The sequence below is a fragment of the Carassius auratus genome, chromosome 41, assembly GCF_003368295.1.
Source record: "Carassius auratus strain Wakin chromosome 41, ASM336829v1, whole genome shotgun sequence".
NCBI classification, from domain to species: domain Eukaryota; kingdom Metazoa; phylum Chordata; class Actinopteri; order Cypriniformes; family Cyprinidae; genus Carassius; species Carassius auratus.
In genome coordinates, this window is record NC_039283.1 from 5,921,144 (window position 1) to 5,940,968 (window position 19,825).

Here is a 19,825-nt window from a genome sequence, read left to right on the forward strand (position 1 = left end):
TATATATATATATATATATATATATATATATATATATATATATATATATATATATATATATATATATATATATATATATATATATTATATATATATATATATATATATATATATATATATATATATATATATATAGATAAAATGATAAAAAAATACTTTCTACATGTATTGCGTAGAAAACACACACACACACACACACACACACATATAAAAAGGAATCGTTCACCCAAAATTTAAGATTTGCTGAAACTCACCCTCGTTGTTCCAAACCTGCATGAGTTTCTTTCTTCTGCTGAACATAAAAGTATTTATTTGAAGATGCATCAACCTGATTATAAAGTCACCTTTATTCTTTCAACTTTATATAGTAAAAATTCATAAAATGTATGGATTATTATTTTTGTGTGTGATATTAGAAATGATGTAAAATTTTAGACTATAATTCTCTATAATAATTTTACACATGTTTCTGTATGTGCCACAAGAGTGTTATAAATTGGTATTGAGAAATATTGGGAAAATTTACATTGTGGATTCCATTGACGTGGATTGGCTCTAGAAATCATGATGTGGGATCAAAATATATAATAATAGAAATGTGATTCGTCTCTATTAATCACAAACTTGCATAAGGTAAGATTGCTATATCCCAAAGTGTGTCTATATATATATATATATATATATATATATATATAAATTTTAAAGTAGCTTGTTCTGTTGGTGACCTCACATTAAAATGATCACATCAGCCTCATCTGTGCAGAAGTTGTCTCTTTGGAGCTTCTGTCAGTGTAGTGACATCTTAATGTGATCTGTGGTATTGCAGCTGACATTAATAAACAATGTACATTTGTGGCCACCACAACATAGTTTCTTTTAATATTTTATTGGGTATATTTACAAACACCAACATGCATAGAGCTGATTCACAGGGAATTACAGAACTCGAGAGTTGGTACAGTACATAATATGCTTTAAGTGTGCTACCAGCGATGGGCAATACAGAGCTATGCAACTCATTACCACACAAAGAGATAGATAGAGAGATAGACAAGAGGAACAGATAAAAAACAGAGCGATATAATGGTATATTAACCACAAACAATAAGTACACTCAATTTATAATGTGACATAGCAGGCTCTTTCTCCAGAACATACTAATTTAATTGAAATGTCACAATTATAAACGAACTGAAATAATAAATAATGATAATAATAATAATAATTTTAAAAAGTCATGCATAATTGCAGTTTGCCCTGTGAGGAAAGACTATAACACTATATATGTTTTTTTTTCTTCTTCCAAACCCCTGCTGCTTGCTTCTCGAACCATATTTTATTATATTTTCTTTGTTTTTAAAACAGCGACATTAAAGCTCAAGCCAATAACAAAGCTGACTTCTCAAAGACTCATCTATCATATTGTGTTTTCTCCTAAACTATATCCTAAAAACTATACCACCTGTCCCTTTACATACTCATACAAACATTGATCCTATACATTCATTTTCAGTTCAATTTTCAAGATTTGTATATTTATATATCAGTGTGAACTGGTTACTGCTACTGTAGCCCACTGGTTTCTTGCTATTGGTTGGGATAATCCAGAATGCATATCATTACGTGGTGTGATGGGCAAAGCTGTGCTCCATGCAGACTTGCACACTAACGTGACAAGAGTAATCTTTCATTTGTCTGAATATATTTTTGATTAGCATTGCCAAGTCAGAGGCGTGTCAGAAATTCATACTACACATGAGCATTTAACTGTGAGAAACACAGAGGGCCATTTAATGAATAAGAATAAGCAAGCTCTATTTCAAACCACAACATCCACTAAAATCCCGACCTATTCCTTCAGCATGAAGCATTTGTAGTTTAAGCGAATGTATCACAAATAAGTTGTATTGATGATTACCTGACATTTGCTACACACATTCATTCACATCCATGCAGGTTTAGTATGTAAACCCCTGATTCAAAGCCTTATACCGATGCAGAATATCCATTCAAACGAAAATCATGAATGCTGTCAATCATATACGGTTTCCCCAGCAACAAGCCTCATAAACAGTACAGTACAGAGTATGCATAGTCACTATCAAGCCAAGTATCTCACCACAGTAGCCATCACACTGTAAGAAACAGAAAAGAATCATCTACACACTACCACTCTACTGTATTATATTTGACTGTTACCATTGAGAGTTACAATAATAACAACAAGAGAATAATAATGTCGGTCTTCAAACGAAATGTTCCTGGAAAATGACATAATAAAAGGGTGTATAGGACATTTTTTGTCATGACTGTTAAACTTGATTCTTATTCATTACTCATTTCTATTTCTTGTTTATCTGTCTATCTATCTTTGTGAAATATATATATATAATTAATATATATATTTATTATTTATAGAGTAACTATGTTTCCAATATATCACAAAAAATATTCCAGACGTCACAAACCAGGCAACGAGGGTCAGAGATAAACAGATAAACACGTAACACAGCTACTAATAACTACATCTAAATATGGTCTTTTTCCTTATACATTATCCCCTGATATTCTTTCACACAAACATACAATTAAAAAGAAGTCACATGATAAGCGAAGCATAACCAATGGGAACAAGGCCTTCCTTGTGACCTTGACGACATCGGATCCAATCGTGGTCCACGCCTCCCAACAGGACAAGCTCCTCCCCCTTCCCGAAGCTCAGCTCTGCTCCTGTGCCTGTGTGGTCACACAGAGTCCTGACCATCCTGATGAATCAGAACACAAGAGTCAGGACACTGCTGACAGTAAAGGCTTCCCACTCTCTCTTCTGAGACTGCTTGAGTGATATCATGATTATTCAGGTATAAATATTATTACCTTTTTGGCACCACATTGTACAATGTTATATAACCTTGGCTTGTCATAAAAAGTTTAATATTTTAAGAGACCTATTGACTGGTCCAGTCTAAGATATTATGACTTTTTTTTTCTCGGGATGCTTGTTGGCTTGCATGATTTTGATTAAGTTTACAAATCTTTTTTCAAATATTATAACGCGTAAAGTGGTTTTTCTTAAAAAAAAATTCTAAGAAACAATAAAGATCACCAAACTTTAAAATAAGATTTTCTTTTCAATAATTTCATTCTTTTAATTCCATTTTTTTCATTATTTTTTTCCTCAATTTGACATAAGGACAGCTGCTTTACCCAGGCATTTTCTACTTTAATCCTTAAGGAATATTTATGTATTTTATTTCAGAAATGTGTGTTTTGTAAATAAACAAACAAACAAAAGTAAGACATGTATTCAAACCACTGCATGTATGAATTAATTTTTATTCAAATTTTTTTAATTTACTTTTTTTTTCCTAAATATTAACATTGCGCCATTGACCTAAATAACCACAAGCCCATAAAAAAGAACATTATTTTTTCTGAAAAGGTCTGAACATTATTCTCATAAAATGCATAAATGTAAATCTGTACATGAATAATCTAACAGAAACTTTACCTCAAGGGGTTTGGCTGATCTCTGGTTTCATTAATCTTTTCATTTTCATCTTCCTCCTTATCTTTGCTTCTCTGGGGCTCTCTCTTCTCAGGTGGAGGACCCTGGCCAAGATTAACTAAGCGGGAAAGGGCAGACACACCTGGGGAGAGCCACTGAGATGGGCGCCTACAGTACAAAAGAGGATGAAAAGATAGGAAAAACATAAATAAATCGGACAAATCTGAAATATACTAAACTGACATTTAAAAAAACAATCAAACCTGCTTGTTGGTGGGTTGTTGGGGCTCTTAGAAGCACCAAATAGCCGTCCCAGACCCCAGGGAACAGCAGCACCACTATCCCTCAAGGAAAGGTCATCTCTTGGTTCCTTCCTGTTTTCATCTGGACATTTCAGATTCAGTGAGAAGCCAGTCTTGCAGTCTTCTGGCGAGTCTGGACCTTTAACATCCTCTGTGGTGGTGGCCAATCCAAAGTTTTGCCCGAAACGCTCCCCCAAACGCATTACTGCCCCCCAGCCTTGCTGAAGAGCCTGGCCTGCCTGCTGGGAAATGCTCCCCGCATTAAGAGGTATGGAGATGTCATTCCCTTTAAACCATGATAAAGGCGGATTGGCTTCCTCCTTGCTGACGTCTGATGACAGCGAAATTGGATTGCGATAAGCTGACACATCAAGAACGTGACTCGTGAGACCTGAATTAGGATTGGTGGCTAAACCCAAACTGCCATGGTCTTGCTCTAACTCGCTTCCAAGACGTCTTCCTTGGAAAAGCCCCTTGGGTGACAAGTGGAAGCTGAACTCTTCATTTGGTGGGCTATAAATATCAGATGTGTGACTGGCTGGGGTGAGAGTAGGGGAGGAGGGGTCAAGGTGGTGATGCTGAAACAGCAGGTCGAGGTTAAAGGTCAGAAGAGAGAGAGGCTGCAGTAGGAGGAGAAGCTCCTCAAAAAGAGACTGGCAAGAAGTTAGTGACAGACGCATGAAGGAAGTAGGCCGGTAATATGTCTCCAACACATCTGCAGGAGTGAAGAAAATAAAAAGACAAAGGTTTTACTTAACAGGTAAATGAAGAGTCTTCTTGTTTTTTAGAGCCTATTTTGTTTGATGTTAAAAACAACTTGTGTTCAAAGGATTTAATGTCTGTTACGTGTTTATGCGTTCAGATTTCATTTGTTACTATTCAAATTAAAATCAAAAGCAGTCATGAGAAAGTTGAGTTTCATATCGCTCAATCTATGTTGTAAAATCCAGCTAAAATCCAGTTATGTAATTTAACCCATCCAAATGCACACACACAGCAGTGAGAAGTGAACACACACCCGGAGCAGTGGGCAGCTATAGATCCAGTGTCCGGAGAGCAACTGGGGTTCAGTGCCTTGCTCGAGGGCAATTTAGCCATGGGTTTTGAGGGTGGAAGAGAGCGCTGTTCATTCACTTCCCCCCAGCTACAACTCCTACCAGTACCGAGACTCAAACCGGCGACCTTTGGGTAACTAGTCCAAGTCTCTAACCATCAGGCCACATCTGCCCTGAAGCTGGTTAAACTACAGTACAGACCAAAAGTTTGGACACACCTTCTCATTCAAAGAGTTTTCTTTATTTTCTTGACTATGAAAATTGTAGACCCACACTGAAGGCATCAAGGGCTATTTGACCAAGAAGGAGAGTGATGGGGTGCCGCGCCAGATGACCTGGCCTCCACAGTCACCGGACCTGAACCCAATCGAGATGGTTAAGGGGTGAGCTGGACCGCAGACTGAAGACAAAAGGGCCAACAAGTGCTAAGCATCTCTCGGGGAACTCCTTCAAGACTGTTGGAAGACCATTTCAGGTGACGACCTCTTGAAGCTCATCAAGAGAACGCCAAGAGTGTGCAAAGCAGTAATCAAAGCAAAATGTGGCTACTTTGAAGAACCTAGAATATGACATATTTTCAGTTGTTTCACACTTTTTTGTTATGTATATAATTCCATATATAATTCCACATGTGTTAATTCATAGTTTTGATGCCTTCAGTGTAAATCTACAATTTGAATAGTCATGAAAATAAAGAAAACTCTTTGAATGAGAAGGTGTGTCCAAACTTTTGGTCTGTACTGTACTTGGTAACTGGTTGGTTGCCAGTCCAAGATGCTCCACTAGATGCCAATGTTCCAAAAACTAGCTTCTGGCAAGGACCATTGGAGAACAACAGGAAATATGAACACTTACCACTGCAGGACTGCAGATGTGAAAGCCAGTAGTCCAGGAGCTTGACACTTCATTTCAGAACAGAAGAAGAAAACAATAAATCAATGGAGAATAAAAAGAGGGACAATCAATATATTGTCAATAAAATCATCTTTTGGACTGAGGAAAGTTCTGGCTTACTTAAGAAGGCCAAACAGGAATGCGTTGAACCTGTGTCTGCTCTGCCTAAGCTGAGGAAGCCCTGCTACTTTAGTCTGGAGGCTGTGCAAAGCCTGTGTGCTCGGGCCTGAAGGACCACAATAATTGACGATGTTTAAAAGATACACGTAAGTCACAATCAAATGATTGATTATTTAAAAATGCTAGGAAAGGCAACAGAATTAATGTGCACCATGGTGAACAAAGTATTAAAATCATGATAAAGGGACAGAACACAGAGAAATCCAAGGAATATTTAAAGATTGGAAGTATGACAGAGATGGGTGAGTCAATACTGCAGGGATTCACGGTGCCAGAAAATAAAAACACGAAACAAGTGTGTGGATGAGAGATGGAGAGAATATATAGAATATAAAATGAGATGTTCAATGAAGGTATTTGTCTCGTATGCCAGGTCCAGATGTCTTATACCTGGTCTGGTGGAGGCCTGAACCAACCCCCAGGGTGTATTTGGCCTTCTGCCTGCAATGAGGTCACTCTGGTGGGGCTTGAGTCCATCAGAGAGCAGGCTGTGCAGGGCTGGGCAAAGGCACTGCAGTACCAGACGACCCAGAGCGGGATTTACACTGCTGTCTCCAGAAAGAGTCTGTCAACAGAAGTCAAAAAAGGGCAATGGAAGACAGGCAGACAAGAGGGGGGTGGGGAGAGACGGATAGAAAGAATAAAACAATGTGCAAAGCAATGGAGAAAAAAATATAGGGTACAGTATATACATTTTCAAAATAAATTAGAGGTAGAAAAGAGGGAATATCAAAATAGGAGAAAGAGGTGAAAGGTGCATAATGTTAGTGTGCAAATAAGTTATTGGCAAAGCTCATGTTTATGAACTGTGAAGTACCTTATCTACTGAGTGAAACTGGAGAAAGAAAAGGGAAGTGTATGGAAGTGGCATGGAGAGAGAGAGAGGGAAAAAACAGGTATGATTGACTAATTCTATTAATGTTTTTCTTTTCTGTGGGAATGTTTATATCAAACTAAAGTGGAGTTAAAATGCAAAAGTTTGAGAACAAACAAAACTGACCTTCTGCACAACAGTCCTGGACAAGTTGAACTGAGCCAAGATGGCTTCCACTGCCACACTTACTGAATTGACAAGAGCTGTGATACAAAACACAATTATTAACAAAAGCAAAATAAAAACAAATAGGGACCAACAATTTGTGAGGTATACTATACTGTTTTACTTTTCTTTTCTTGCAGGCAGGCAGAAGACAGCCCTTCAGCACTCAGTGAGGGCCTCACATCTTCTCCCATCCAGGCAACGTTCTTCTGCTCAGAGCCAGCGAATGAGAAGCTGCGAACAGCTATTAGGAGGGAAAGACAGCAGGGTGGGGTTAGAAACTCGATTAACAGAAGATAATGTATTCCAGTTGATCTTGAGCCAGTCCAGTGCAGTACATGACAGCAGCTCGTGAGGATACAAATATTAATGAATAAATTATAAAAGATATTTATTCATTTCACTCATATTTGGGTGTGAATTGACACATTTGGGTTTGTCACATGCAAAAGCAAAACATGCTGAGCAGCAGCATTAAAAAGAAACACTGATGCCTTTCAAATGAACAAAAATAAATTGTGTCATGGGTGAAAATTTAAATAAATAAAATAAAATAAAATAAAAGCATACCCATTATTTAAAAATAAATGAGAGCAATACGCATATTTATATAAAATGTAATAAATTTAATAAAAAAAAATACTTAACACCCATAAACAAAGAAATCTTCAAAAAGTTTAAAAGAGTAATATGTAAATAAACCACTTATTATAATTTTTAAGATCATGCAACAGACAACCACATATTTCACACTGTCACAGGAAGTGCTACTATATCCACAGGATATGAATGGAGACACAGCGACAAACAGACATGGTGCTTCACAATCAAAGAAAGTGGGAAGAAGTGGAGGAAAGTGAGAGAAATGAGAATGCACTGATCTCTTACTCAAAGTGAGCGGTGGTGGAGTCTGCTGAGAGTGAAGTATGGGGACCGATGGCTCCCGCAGAGGGGCTTGAACAGGGGGAGTGTACAGATAAGGGTAGTAAAGGGGGGCGGCAAGGGCAGGAAGGGTGCGACTGCGGGGAAACAGGGGTGAACAGAGACGGGCAACATCTGTGCCTGGTACTGGAGGCCCGGACCTGTGGGGAGGTGAGATCGCTCCAACAGGGGACAGCCGTGGGGGGGCGCCTTTATGCAAAGGGCAGTTTTTGGGGTGATAAAGGTAGTAAGCAGGGAAAGATACAAGCTGCTGTGTTGTGTTTTCATTGCTGTTGTGGTCTAAAAATGGGTTGATTGGTGGTTTCGAGTCATCAGTGTTGTCTGAGTTCAAATCAAACAGTAAGTTGGTATCTTTATAACTGTTTTTGTTCACATAGCTCCGATTTTTGAGGTTTCGCATAGTTATGTAAGTTTGCATATCAATGTTTTTGTACGGCGTTATGTCGCCCTCAGTGAGAGTGTTAATGTCAGTTGGTGGTTCAGGGTCAGTGAACAGCTTCAGGCTACTTCTTGTGTATCTAGCATCACTGTAAAGTGAACCATGATTTCTGATTGAATCTACTCCGCTGTTATGTGGACAGAAGCTGTTTTTTGTGCTGTCAGGATCACGCCCACAGACAGATAAAGAGTCTAGAAGACTGTCAGCATGGTTACAGCGGTGGTAAGGAGAATGCATGTTACCATTGAGATCATTCTCTTGTTTGCAGAACAAAAACGTATTGTTTTCTGGGCCCGAACAGTACATGGAGTCAGTATAGTCATCTTTGATGCAGTCTAAAGTAGAATTTAAGAATAACGGGTTTGAGATGTTTATGGAGCCCTCACAACGGGTCACGGCACAATCCCTGTTAGTGTCAGTGTGGTAAAACTGAGAGGCTTGGGACAGGGGAGCAGAATGCAGGTAATAAGGCGAAGTCGAGTAGAGGGACAAGGGAGGTGAGGACACTTTCGGTTACGGGTACAGGGTGATTCATTATGAGATTATAACAATGGAGGAGATTCAGAATTGAAAGGATGGGCAGAATGGTAAAACAGCAAACAGTGAAGAAAGAGGGAGAAAGAGAGAATGGAAAAATGTTAGTGTCATTTAGAAGAAGAGAGAATGCAATTAGATATGATGAAACAAATGATAGAGTACTGTAAAGAGTTTGTAAAGACTATTTTCTGTGTTATAATAATCGTACAAATGCTAGAACACAACACAACACAAAATTTATAGCAGAAAATAAGGTCAGAACGTAAAAGAAAAGTGAAAGTCTAACTGTGTTGGTCTAAATAGGTTGATAAGACAAACAAAAACATAAATCCATAAAAAACTAATTAGTCAAGTATTCAAAATTTCCTTCTTACAACTACTAGAACACACAAACAAAACTACAATTTCCAGTATATGATGCGCAGAGCCTAATAGCAATTTTGGCAGTGTGCAAGAAAGCAGTTTCTCTTTAGGATCTCACTAGGATCCCGTTTCATCTGCAATGACAACTTTGCCTTGAAAGACAAGCTACAAGAGCTAATTGTCTTGAAAAGTAGTTCTTTTAGATCTCAAACACTGGCATTCACCTCCTGATTCATATCAGTAGATTGCATGTTGCATTTCAGTGGATTATGCAAAAAGAGTAAAAGTGTTATAAAATTGAACCATCCAATTGAATCCCGTTCAGTCAAAAAGTGTACATTTTCATCTTACAGTACAAATCTCTAGAGAATTACAATTTATACACAAAAAGCATTCTACTTTACCTTGCCCGATATCTCCCTCTCTCATATGAAGTCAGTTTGACTCAGCACTTCCTGTTTCCCTGTTGCTGTACTGTGATTGGTGTAAAGGTCTGAGTCACACCTTTTTTACACTTAAAGGCATAAGGTCATGTTTTTTATCTAACTGACACAGCCAGAAATATGAGTGATGAAGGGTGTAAAGATTCACTAAACAGCTATTTACTATCACAAACTAAAACAGATATACAAAACATGAAGATCTAAACACCAAAGTTAAATTCAGGAATACCAATATCTATGAATAAAATAAGTAGTACTTATATTGCCAAAGCACGGGTTAGCAGAGTTGCATGATGTGTTAACCTTGTAAAAAAAAATTAGGCCCCCCCTTAAATGTATTTACTACTCAATTTACAGGCACATTAGAGGCCATTTATATCTGAAGTCAAAAGTGAAGTAACCTGATACAAGCAAATTTGCCTTTTCCATTTGGCAGATAAAAGTGCACCAAGGAGCAGAGCAAAAGAAAAATGGCAAATTAAAAATAACGAGATGAGAGAATAACAAGCATAGGAGTATAAATTTAATAATAGGAGACAACAAGGCATGTCAGAAAAATGAAAAAAGCAAGGTGGAGGAAAGAAGGAGAGGTGTGGAGTGTGCATCATGTATGAGACAATATTTGTGATAGTAAATATAATTTTAAAGTTTTAAAATGTCAGTCCATTCTGCTTCACTTCAAAAATCAATTTAAAACTAGACTTTAAAACTACATATAGGAAGGTTGACAGTGAAAAGTATGATATATAATGTGTGCCAGCCAGGGCAAAAAAAAAGAGGACAAGAGAAAAAAAATTAGCCTGCTGATAGGATGAATAATTAAAAAGCATTGTGACATCATGAGAAACAGCACAGCATTAAGCCTGCTACATTCTGAAATTCCCTCCAGTCTTGCTCTGCTGATTCATCTGCCCATCTGAATTCGTGACTCTCATCTTGGCTCACCACTTTCCATGTCATCAGACTACTGTTCTTTTACTTTCTCCTTAATATTCCACTTCATTTGCTCTGTTTTATTGTGTGGATGAACTCTATAAGACAAAACAGGTCAGAGTAACAACTATATTTATGAAATGCAACTTTACCTGTTGTCCTGGTTTCCAAAGTCCATGCTCCATCTGCCAATCCCCTAACTTCCACTTTGTCTTCATCATCCATCGTCTTGGTGTCAACAGCTTTATCTCTTTCATCACAAATAGTTCTTAGGCTGCCTTCACTTACTGAACAGCCAATTTGTTGGGACACTATGGGTTCTGCTGGGCAATCTTCTTGTTTATTCAGGCGGCACATTTCCCTAAATAGGGACAATGAGGCAGGAGTGGGTGGTGGCTGAAGAAATGAGGCTTGTGCTTGGGAAGTATATTCCCAGCCATTCCCATCAATCTTTTCTCTTCTCCATTTGAGGTTGTACAGGAAATCAGGGTCTGGGGTGATAACAGTTGGATCAGGTTCTGCTTGAATATGAGCTGGTGGGTAGCTCTGTTTGCTTCTGTTGCGTAATTCTTTAAAGGTTGTGACTTTTGATCCTGAAGTTGAAGTTGGGCCTTTTTGCAATATGGCATCATTGGATGATTTTCGCATCTCAAGAGGTGGTGACTCTGTATCTGGGGTGAAGGCTATCAACCAGTCAAATCTGTCAGGACGAGAAGCATTGGCGGGTAGAGTGCATGGCTTGAAAGGGGGAAGTTCAAGAGGGTTGGAGGCAATTGGTGGACAAGGGGGCAATGGTCTTGGAGGTGGTGGAGGAGGTGTATCTGCAATCATTGAAGTATAATCAAAACTTCCAAAGCTAACATTTGGGATGTTTGTATTGCTAAGATCAGTGCTGTAATATGAGTTGGGAGATCCAAAAACACAGCTGCAGCTATGATTACAGTGTCCACCATTTCTCTTACGTCGCCTTGCCATTTCTGTGAAGGATGTTGTCCTGTTCGCTTCCTTCTGTTCATCTTTAGAAACTCCCTTTTCACTGAGAGTATCTAATTCCTTTACAACTGTAGACCTGTCTTTACCAAATCCTTCTCTCGAACTGGAATATCCCTTATCTGGAATATCCTTACTTTCTTCCTTGTGTGTCCTGTTTAAACTGATTTCTCTAATCTGAGAGACATCAGACATAGGCTGTTGCTCATTCTCCAAGACAACATCTACACAGACACCCAACTCGGGACTAAGTTTAAGCAATTCAGCTTGGGTGAGGCCTGCCAGTGCAAGCAACTTTCGGATTTCCACATCCAGAGCATGAAAAGATGGAGGTGGTGGGAGTGATGGTGGAGGGGGAATAGCTGGAGGAGAGGACATCACAGGTGGAGGTGGCAATGGAGGAGGCCTAGACTTTGGTGGTGGAAAAGACAGAGGAGCCTTTTCTCTTTCAAGCTCAGCAAGTCTCTGAGCCTCTAGACGGGCTTTATGGCGTCTTCTTGGAGGAGGAATTGGTGGGGTGGGGGAGGTAAGAGCAGGTCTGTCTGTATTTAGGGTGAAGTAGGGCACAGGCTGTGATGGCGGTGGAGGAGGGACAGGAGGTTTCAGGAGTGGGGGTGAGGATGAGGATGAAAGCACAGGCAAGGCAGGGACAGGGATACTTGTAGCATCATCGGTGGATGAGACTGAGAAGACATGTTGTCCGCTGATGTTCTCGTAAGTGTGTGATTCTGGATGGGCACTCACATGCCTTGTTGGAGGTTTCGGGGGCCTAGGAGGAGGATCCAGTGGTGATGGAGGAAGTGAATCAGAGGCAGGGGTTTCATCAAGGTCAGAAGGAACTGTCAGATCTACCCCTGCATCAGAAAATTCCTGGGATTCACTTGATTTGTTGCTTTTATACAACTTCCATGGAATTTCAATGTTCCCCATTTCATCCAAAACTCCAGTGATATCCTCATCGTCAAAGTCTAACCCTTCCTCCTGAAGTTTCACAAGATAAGACAACTTTACCTCTTTGTTAACCCTCTGAAGCTTCTGATGGTGATCCAATCTATCTCTGACAATCAGCTCACCATCCAGTTCCCAGCAAGCCAGCCTAGCAATGCGGTAGAACAGATCCATTTTTCCTAACTCTTCTATGGAGTCTAAAAAATGTAGGAGATCCACTTTATTACATTTTCCTTCTTCTGATCCCTTGCTGTCTATGTAGTCAGAGGATGGAGTGCATGGGGCTGAGGGATAGCCTTCATCAGGAGAGCAAGGCGATCTTGCAGAAGTGTTGAGATCCAATGGTAAGACACTGGACTGAAAGGCAGGGCAGTTGGTATCCAGGGAACAAGACGATGAATAGCATTCAGTTGCCTCTTGGTCCAGTGATGACAATGAAAATGTTTCAGGGCAGTCACACTCCAGATCAGAGCAGCTGCTGATGGATGTGGATGAAGATGAGGTAGAAGATGTGAGGGAGAAGTCCAGCATGGATTCTGGACAGTTGCAGGAAGAAGGGACAAGAGTATCATCATCTTCATCATCTTCATCGTCATCATCTTCATCATCTTCACCATTACAATTGCCGTTGCCATTCTCATCAACATTAGCATTTACATTTACACTACAGTCATCGTTTTTGAGCTCACCACCCTCTTTTTCATCCACAATGCCATTTTCCTCCTCTTTCTCTTCCACTGGGATAACATTAGGTTGTATTACTTCTGGCTTACACTCATCTTCTTTGATGTCTTGTTTTGGCACTACCAATTCCTTCTGTGGCGGTGGCAGCTTCATTTGTTGCCCGATGTTTACAGTGTTATTGTTGTTGTGGTTGTGATTAAAAAGGCTGTTGATGTCCTGAGGTGAATGGCCATCACAACACAGACAAGGTAGGCTTGGCTCATTACAGTTTGGATCCACAGCTGGGACTGGGTTTGAAACAGTGTGTCCACTTTTTGGTTTTGAGATTGCTGGTATTGCGTGAGCACCATTCTTCTGTGGCCGCACCAGTTTGGACTGAACCACAGGAGCTCGTGCACCTTGACCAGGGCCCTTTAACCTGGAAGACTCAGGTGGTCCTCGAGTGCCACGACGAGGGGATGAAGATGCCATGTTCATGATTTTGTCCTCCCTCTTAGCCCCTTGGCTTGGTTTTACCTCTGTGCGCCTATTGTCAAACCTGCGGGACCGTGGGGGCACAGAGGGACGAGAGGAGGGGTGCATGGTGGGATAGTTTTTATGTCCTTATTATTATTCTGGTGTTTTTCTAAGGGGTTTGTAAACATATGAGGTCACATCTTGGATCTAGTTAGTACCTGAAATATCAAGAAAGACAGATTTTGTTTAAAACAACAAAAATCTACCACCTTGAGAAATTTTACAAAAAAATGTTAGCATCACTTGGTAAATTGAATTAAGTAGCACTTCTCTGCTGCTTCTGGACTGATACTGGACATCAATATTATTTCCAGTTTCTCAGAGCATAACAATGTATACACTATTCCCTGAATTCACAACTGAAACGTGTACCTATTATACATACCAGCTTTTAAGAAACTGCTTGCACGCTCAGTAATAATATTCAGTTGTTTTTCTAATAAATAATATATAATTTTAATAATGACTTTTATAATAATTTCAATAATGCTATATATAACAGTATTTCATTTGGGTATATGATTTCAATATTATTAAAATACTATTTGTAAGAGTAAAGAAAAAAACTGCCATATTTTTAGAGCTTGGCATCTTTATCTTCGTCTTTTAGCATTTACCCAAGCTCTGATGACCTTAGATAAGAACACATTTGTATTTACTTGGGAAATGCGTGCATTATTTAGAGAATACTCTACGTAAACATTATTTCTATACACAAGAGAGAGAACAAAATGATTATAGCCTACACATCAGCGAATCAACTAGAAATCTCTACATTCTAGTTTACAAAATCTGTGTTTTTACTCTGCGAGAGGCATGTGGAGCAGTATATAAAGCAATGACTAACGCTGTTTTTGCTCTTCATGAAGACTGTGGGCAATGCACTGCTCGCGCCCAATGTCCTTGGATACAGAGGATGTAAATCTAGGCCTAGCGCGCGTTTAGTGAATAAACTCATGATTGATATAAATACAATATTTGAACATCACGTAATATATGACGCCGTTGTCTATTATTTATCTGGTGGCTAATTTATGAAATATGTAGAGAGTATTTAAGTGATGTCTAAGATGTGATGACGCCTCCTCCGTAGACTTCAATGGTTCTGTATCCATAATTTCACAATAAAAACGCATCGGTCTTTGATAAATATTCGAATATCTTACCTTATAAACAAAACAACATATTTATCAGGAAAATCCGGCAATAAAACAAAACGCACAAAATGTAACACGAACAAAATTACCTAATTTCCAGAAGGATATAAAGGACTAGTTCTTCTTGATCTCGATTTCTATTCCATCGCACAAGCCATGACTCTGTAATTACTAAACGCCGTTATACTCTTTCCTCCCGTCTATCGCTCCGTCATCCACCCTTCCCTTCCTCTCCTCCTCTCTCTCTCATCCCATCCTCGAGGCCACGCCCCTCAGCAGCATCTCTCCTCTTCCGGACCAAACCGAGAGCAGCGAGCTCGAGACACTTCTCTTGCACAGACTCATTCAAACACCTCCTCACACAGAAAAGTGCACGGTAAAAGAATGTTGATCACTTCTCTTTATTAAAAGCACATAGCTCGTCTCTCTATAATCCAAATTTACAGCAATCATGGCGATTGATGAATAACCGGATACGTGATATAGACATTCTGGTATAGTGTATAAATGTACAGTATAACCTAACGTGACAGATTTCACAAAAAAATTCTGTGTTCTGCATGGGCAGATATTTTATCTAGGTATTTCTTTGCTTATTTGTCTTTGGTTTGGTTTTGAAGGAATATATGTACATCCATTCACTGGGATTGCATCTGCATTCATTTTCTCTTGTAAATATTTGTTTTATTCTTTACACCTTATTATACTTTCCATTTCTCTCTTATTTGCCAAAAGACATTGAAAATGCAATCCAAAAACCTGATGAAAATAGTATATATGGTTTTTACATAAATACCCCAAGTGAAACACTACCAGTAATTGTTTATGTGTGCTATTTGTAATAGACCTCTGAATCAGTATACTTTATTTTTTTCTGCACGAATAACAGAGGGAAAACAAATTATTATGACAAATAATTAAACTCTTGACAGTATATTTAAAGTGCAGATAAAACCTACCATTTCTATATTTAATCAACCACTAAAATCCATCACTGCATATTTATTTGATAAAGGTCTGCTTGCTTAAAAACTCCATGTGTGTCCTTTCATATCTCAGAACCACGCCTTATTTGTTTCTCCTGTATATTTTCTTGGCAAAATTAAGAAAAACAGCATGAGGCAGATTCTTGGCATGAAGCTGGATGAGTTTTTGAAGGCGGCGATAGCTCTCCTCCTCGTGTTGATGGTATCGAATAGGCATTTCCAGACTATCATACAAAGCTTTGACCCTTTCAACACTTTCAGCATCACTACGTCCATAACATGCCTGAGAGAAAGAAGGAAAATCTGTTAACTCTACTACATTAGTAAGCTTTCTGGAGTTATTTCCCTTTAGAAACTGTCCCACATTGTCTCACCTCTAGTTCGGCCCTCTGTTCGGGCGTCATGATGCCCAGTGCGGTCACCACCAGCCAGCTGCATTTGTTGTCCTGGATATCTGTGCCAATCTTTCCAGTAACAGCAGGGTCACCATAACAATCCAAGTAGTCATCCTGTCAATGACGAACATGTTCTGAATGATTTGGTATAATACAACTAAGAGAAGATCTGATAGCATTGAGGAGACCAGGCTTCAAAAGTGATGCTTTATTACACTATTATTATACCTGTATCTGAAAGAACTCTCCCATCTCAAGTAAAATAGTTTTAGCATTGTTGTGTTCCGTCTCATTTTCAATCCCTGCCTATAATCAAAAAAGAAAATGATTACAGAAATAATTCTTCAGATTTCATTAAAAACTAAATTAATAATAATAATAAAAAAAAATCATTAATAGACATGTACTGTGTGCAAAACTCACCATGTACATGGCTGCAGCCACAGGGAGATAAAAGGAGTAGAATGCGGTCTTGTATTTCACAATGGCTTTGTACCTGAAGCAAATACACTGTAAATCAGTCAACGATTGGGCAAATAAGATTTTCTTTTGACAGGTTTCAGAAGCTGAGACACCATCTCACCTCTCCATGGTGAAGCGATCAAGGTCAATTTTGTGTGGAGGTGCCGTCATCAGATCTAGAGCTTGACCCAGCTCTGTCTGGAAAGAGGTCTTGAAGAAAAAAGATTCAGGTTTAAGATTAAACAATAGAGACTGCCTAACAGGCTGTGCATTTTAATGAACAAGCTGCCAGTGAGCAACAATAAGTCAAAATGTGCCCACATGTGGTACTGTGCTGTATCAGAGTAATGGAGCTTTTGTGTGTGTTACCTCATTAAAAAGCTCGAGCAGATGCACATAGTAGCGCTGTCCTCTGCAGTTTCTGCGAAGAAGCCGGTAGATCGCTCCCTCCAGGAGAAAAGCATCATTAATGGCATCCAGACCAATGCCTTCCTGACAAACAGAAAAAGAGCATAGATTCATGGCAAACGTATCATTTTTAAAGAATATTATATAATATTATGAAGTTTATTAAAAGAATACTGTTTGTGATCGTACTTAAAAGTAAAAATATAATAAACAACAACTGCAACAATAACTATTAGTAGTAGTAGACTTACCCAAGCTTAATATCAAGAGAACAAAATGTTATATCGCTATAAAATGGCTATATTTTCATTATGTGTAATAAGATGACTAGATAACTGTTTTTTTTTAAAAAAGGTTTCTCTTCAATGGATGAAACTAAATTGACGGTAGTATAATTGTAATAGATCCAGTCAATATACACATTTGTTTACCAATACACACTAATCATCATGCATCATAAGCTCATATCTAAAAACAGGCATAAATGAATCAATCAATTACCTTCTTATACCAACAGGGTTGACCCCTTCTTGTCAGGGATGCATCCATGATGTCATCAGCCACCAAGAAAAATGCCTGAAGCTGGGGACAAAAAAAAAACATTACGCAATGCAAAATTGTATCTCTTTTTTTCCCCTCACAGTTAAATGACTGACAGTTATTCAGATAGCAGGTATCCAGAGTGGCTAGTTACTAGAGTTTTGTTCATTCCTTTCCTGAAATCAGCCAGTAATCTCGAATAATGCACGAGATGGATCAGACTTGTCATTTTTCAAGTAACTGACCTTCATTCATTTTACACTTCTGTGATTTCACTTTTTTATTTAAATGTGAGTTTGAATTTTAATTATCACTATTTCTATATAATAACATTTTATAATGTAGATTTGCTTCATTGTCAGAAAAATATAAGTGATTGTTTGGTTTATTTCCTTTGTCAATCTCTATGTAAAGTCAGAGTAAATGTATAGGCAACTAAATGCAAATGGATTTCATCCAATATAATATCTTAATCTTATGTGTGGATCATTTCATATTAGTTTCAGATTTTTGTGTGATGATAAAACTATGATCAACTGAATCATATTGTACACCAGTGAGCGAACCGACAGTGTACAGTGCAGTACAGTGTCAGTAACCGCTGATGTTAAGTCAACTAAAAGTGTCAATTTCACACACCAGTTCAATGCACCATCCAACCAAAAGGGCTCTGTGAACTTCATCAGGGGGCAGTTCAGAAGGAGAGACCAGCTCCCGTAGCGAACCAATCACAGACAAGCCTCGGTTTCTCTTGCCTCCAGGAGCATTGTACTGAAGCACCTAAAAAAAAAAAATTAATAATAATAATAATTATACTTCAATACAAAAGAAAAGCCAAATTGACAAATAATACAAATAATTCAAAAGAGCGTTGTTTCAAGATGGTTTTAGATCTGTTTTAGAGTTTTAAACAGCAAATGATTTGTGTGTCACCTACACTATTTGTGAAGGCTGTGAGAGGTTTACTCTACCTCTCGGAGTCTGTTGAGCGCATCAGTGAGAACTGGATCAGTGAAGTCCTGCTCTGTAAGTTCAGACACCAGCTTTTCAAACTCCAAATCAAAGAGCTGAGCATCTGACATCTTCTTGCCTTTCTGCTGGACACCGTTACTGCACCTGCTGGCCTCCTTAAATTATGATCAAGCACCAAATATAGTGTGATGACAGAGACATAAATCAGATAAAGGCAAACATCTTTGATTAAGATTGGTGTATCACTTGTTAAACGTGGAAATAAAATATTGTCCTAAATTGAAAATCCATACAGTAAGTTACATGCATAAATATCTGCAAAGCGCCAGTGCTAATGCACTGAGTTTAATTTGTATTAAAAGCCTGATTTAGCAAGCCTGGTATTACAGTAGTGACAGCTTTTTAAGGTACACTGCTAAATTCATTATATCCCGATTTAGGAAACAATGGGAGGAATATTACTTACCACGATCACACATTAACAATGTAAACATGATCGCACAGGCTTAAGCTTCACTAAGCAGCCTTAACATTACTTTTAGAGATAAAACGATTCTTGGCACACTTTTATCAAGTAACAGGTTTACTTTAACTTACCATCACGAATCTGTCCTTGCTCACACTACTATCACACACATTTCTGTGTGCTTTTATTTCACCAGCGGTATGAAAAGTCAAGACGGCCCATAAGATCGAAGGCGTACCTCATATTGTAGTTTTTACGATTATTTGTTTCAGTCTGAAGGCTTCATTTTAAACTACAAGTACCGAGATGCTTTGCGCATGATCTGTTGCGTCGCGTACGCAAAAGCTCATATGACATCACGAACGTCCATTGGTTCCAGTAATCGAACGAGGATGGGCTCCAGAGAAATCAGCCAATGAAAAGAGACTTTCCACGAAGCAAAGGGTGGAGTGAATGCAAGCGAACCAATCAGATTTGGCAAACTCGTAGCACGATATAGCCTACGATAGATTGACAGTTAATATTTGTTTCTTCACTGTTGGACCCCAAAGTTAATTACTTGGCATGGTTAGGCGTGTTTGTGTATATATATATATATATATATATATATATATATATATATATATATATATATATATATATATATATATATATATATATATATAT

The 19,825-nt window shown here is 38.5% G+C and overlaps 2 protein-coding genes across 5 annotated transcripts; both read right to left on the minus strand.

Moving 5' to 3' along the window:
• Window positions 1-867: 867 nt before the first annotated feature.
• Window positions 868-15,204, minus strand: LOC113059915 (uncharacterized). Of its 4 annotated transcripts, none has more exons than XM_026228598.1 (12): window positions 15,020-15,204; window positions 10,788-13,931; window positions 7,867-8,865; window positions 7,103-7,222; window positions 6,940-7,016; window positions 6,757-6,774; window positions 6,330-6,504; window positions 5,880-5,985; window positions 5,721-5,767; window positions 3,772-4,525; window positions 3,512-3,676; window positions 868-2,765 (listed from the first exon to the last, which is right to left on the minus strand). In XM_026228598.1, the coding sequence occupies exons 2-12, from the start codon at window positions 13,837-13,839 to the stop codon at window positions 2,600-2,602; spliced, it is 5,679 nt and encodes a 1,892-aa protein (XP_026084383.1). In that variant the 5' UTR covers window positions 13,840-13,931; window positions 15,020-15,204; the 3' UTR covers window positions 868-2,599. The 4 variants fall into 4 exon arrangements, with proteins under 4 accessions (XP_026084383.1, XP_026084384.1, XP_026084386.1 ...); XM_026228599.1 differs by having other exon boundaries at window positions 14,940-15,204; XM_026228601.1 differs by lacking the exon at window positions 7,867-8,865.
• A 111-nt stretch (window positions 15,205-15,315) lies between these two features.
• Window positions 15,316-19,411, minus strand: LOC113059916 (farnesyl pyrophosphate synthase-like). The gene is made up of 10 exons (XM_026228602.1): window positions 19,291-19,411; window positions 18,693-18,848; window positions 18,361-18,501; window positions 17,683-17,763; window positions 17,143-17,265; window positions 16,895-16,983; window positions 16,735-16,807; window positions 16,540-16,617; window positions 16,291-16,425; window positions 15,316-16,199 (listed from the first exon to the last, which is right to left on the minus strand). The coding sequence occupies exons 1-10, from the start codon at window positions 19,291-19,293 to the stop codon at window positions 15,999-16,001; spliced, it is 1,080 nt and encodes a 359-aa protein (XP_026084387.1). The 5' UTR covers window positions 19,294-19,411; the 3' UTR covers window positions 15,316-15,998.
• Window positions 19,412-19,825: the final 414 nt, after the last annotated feature.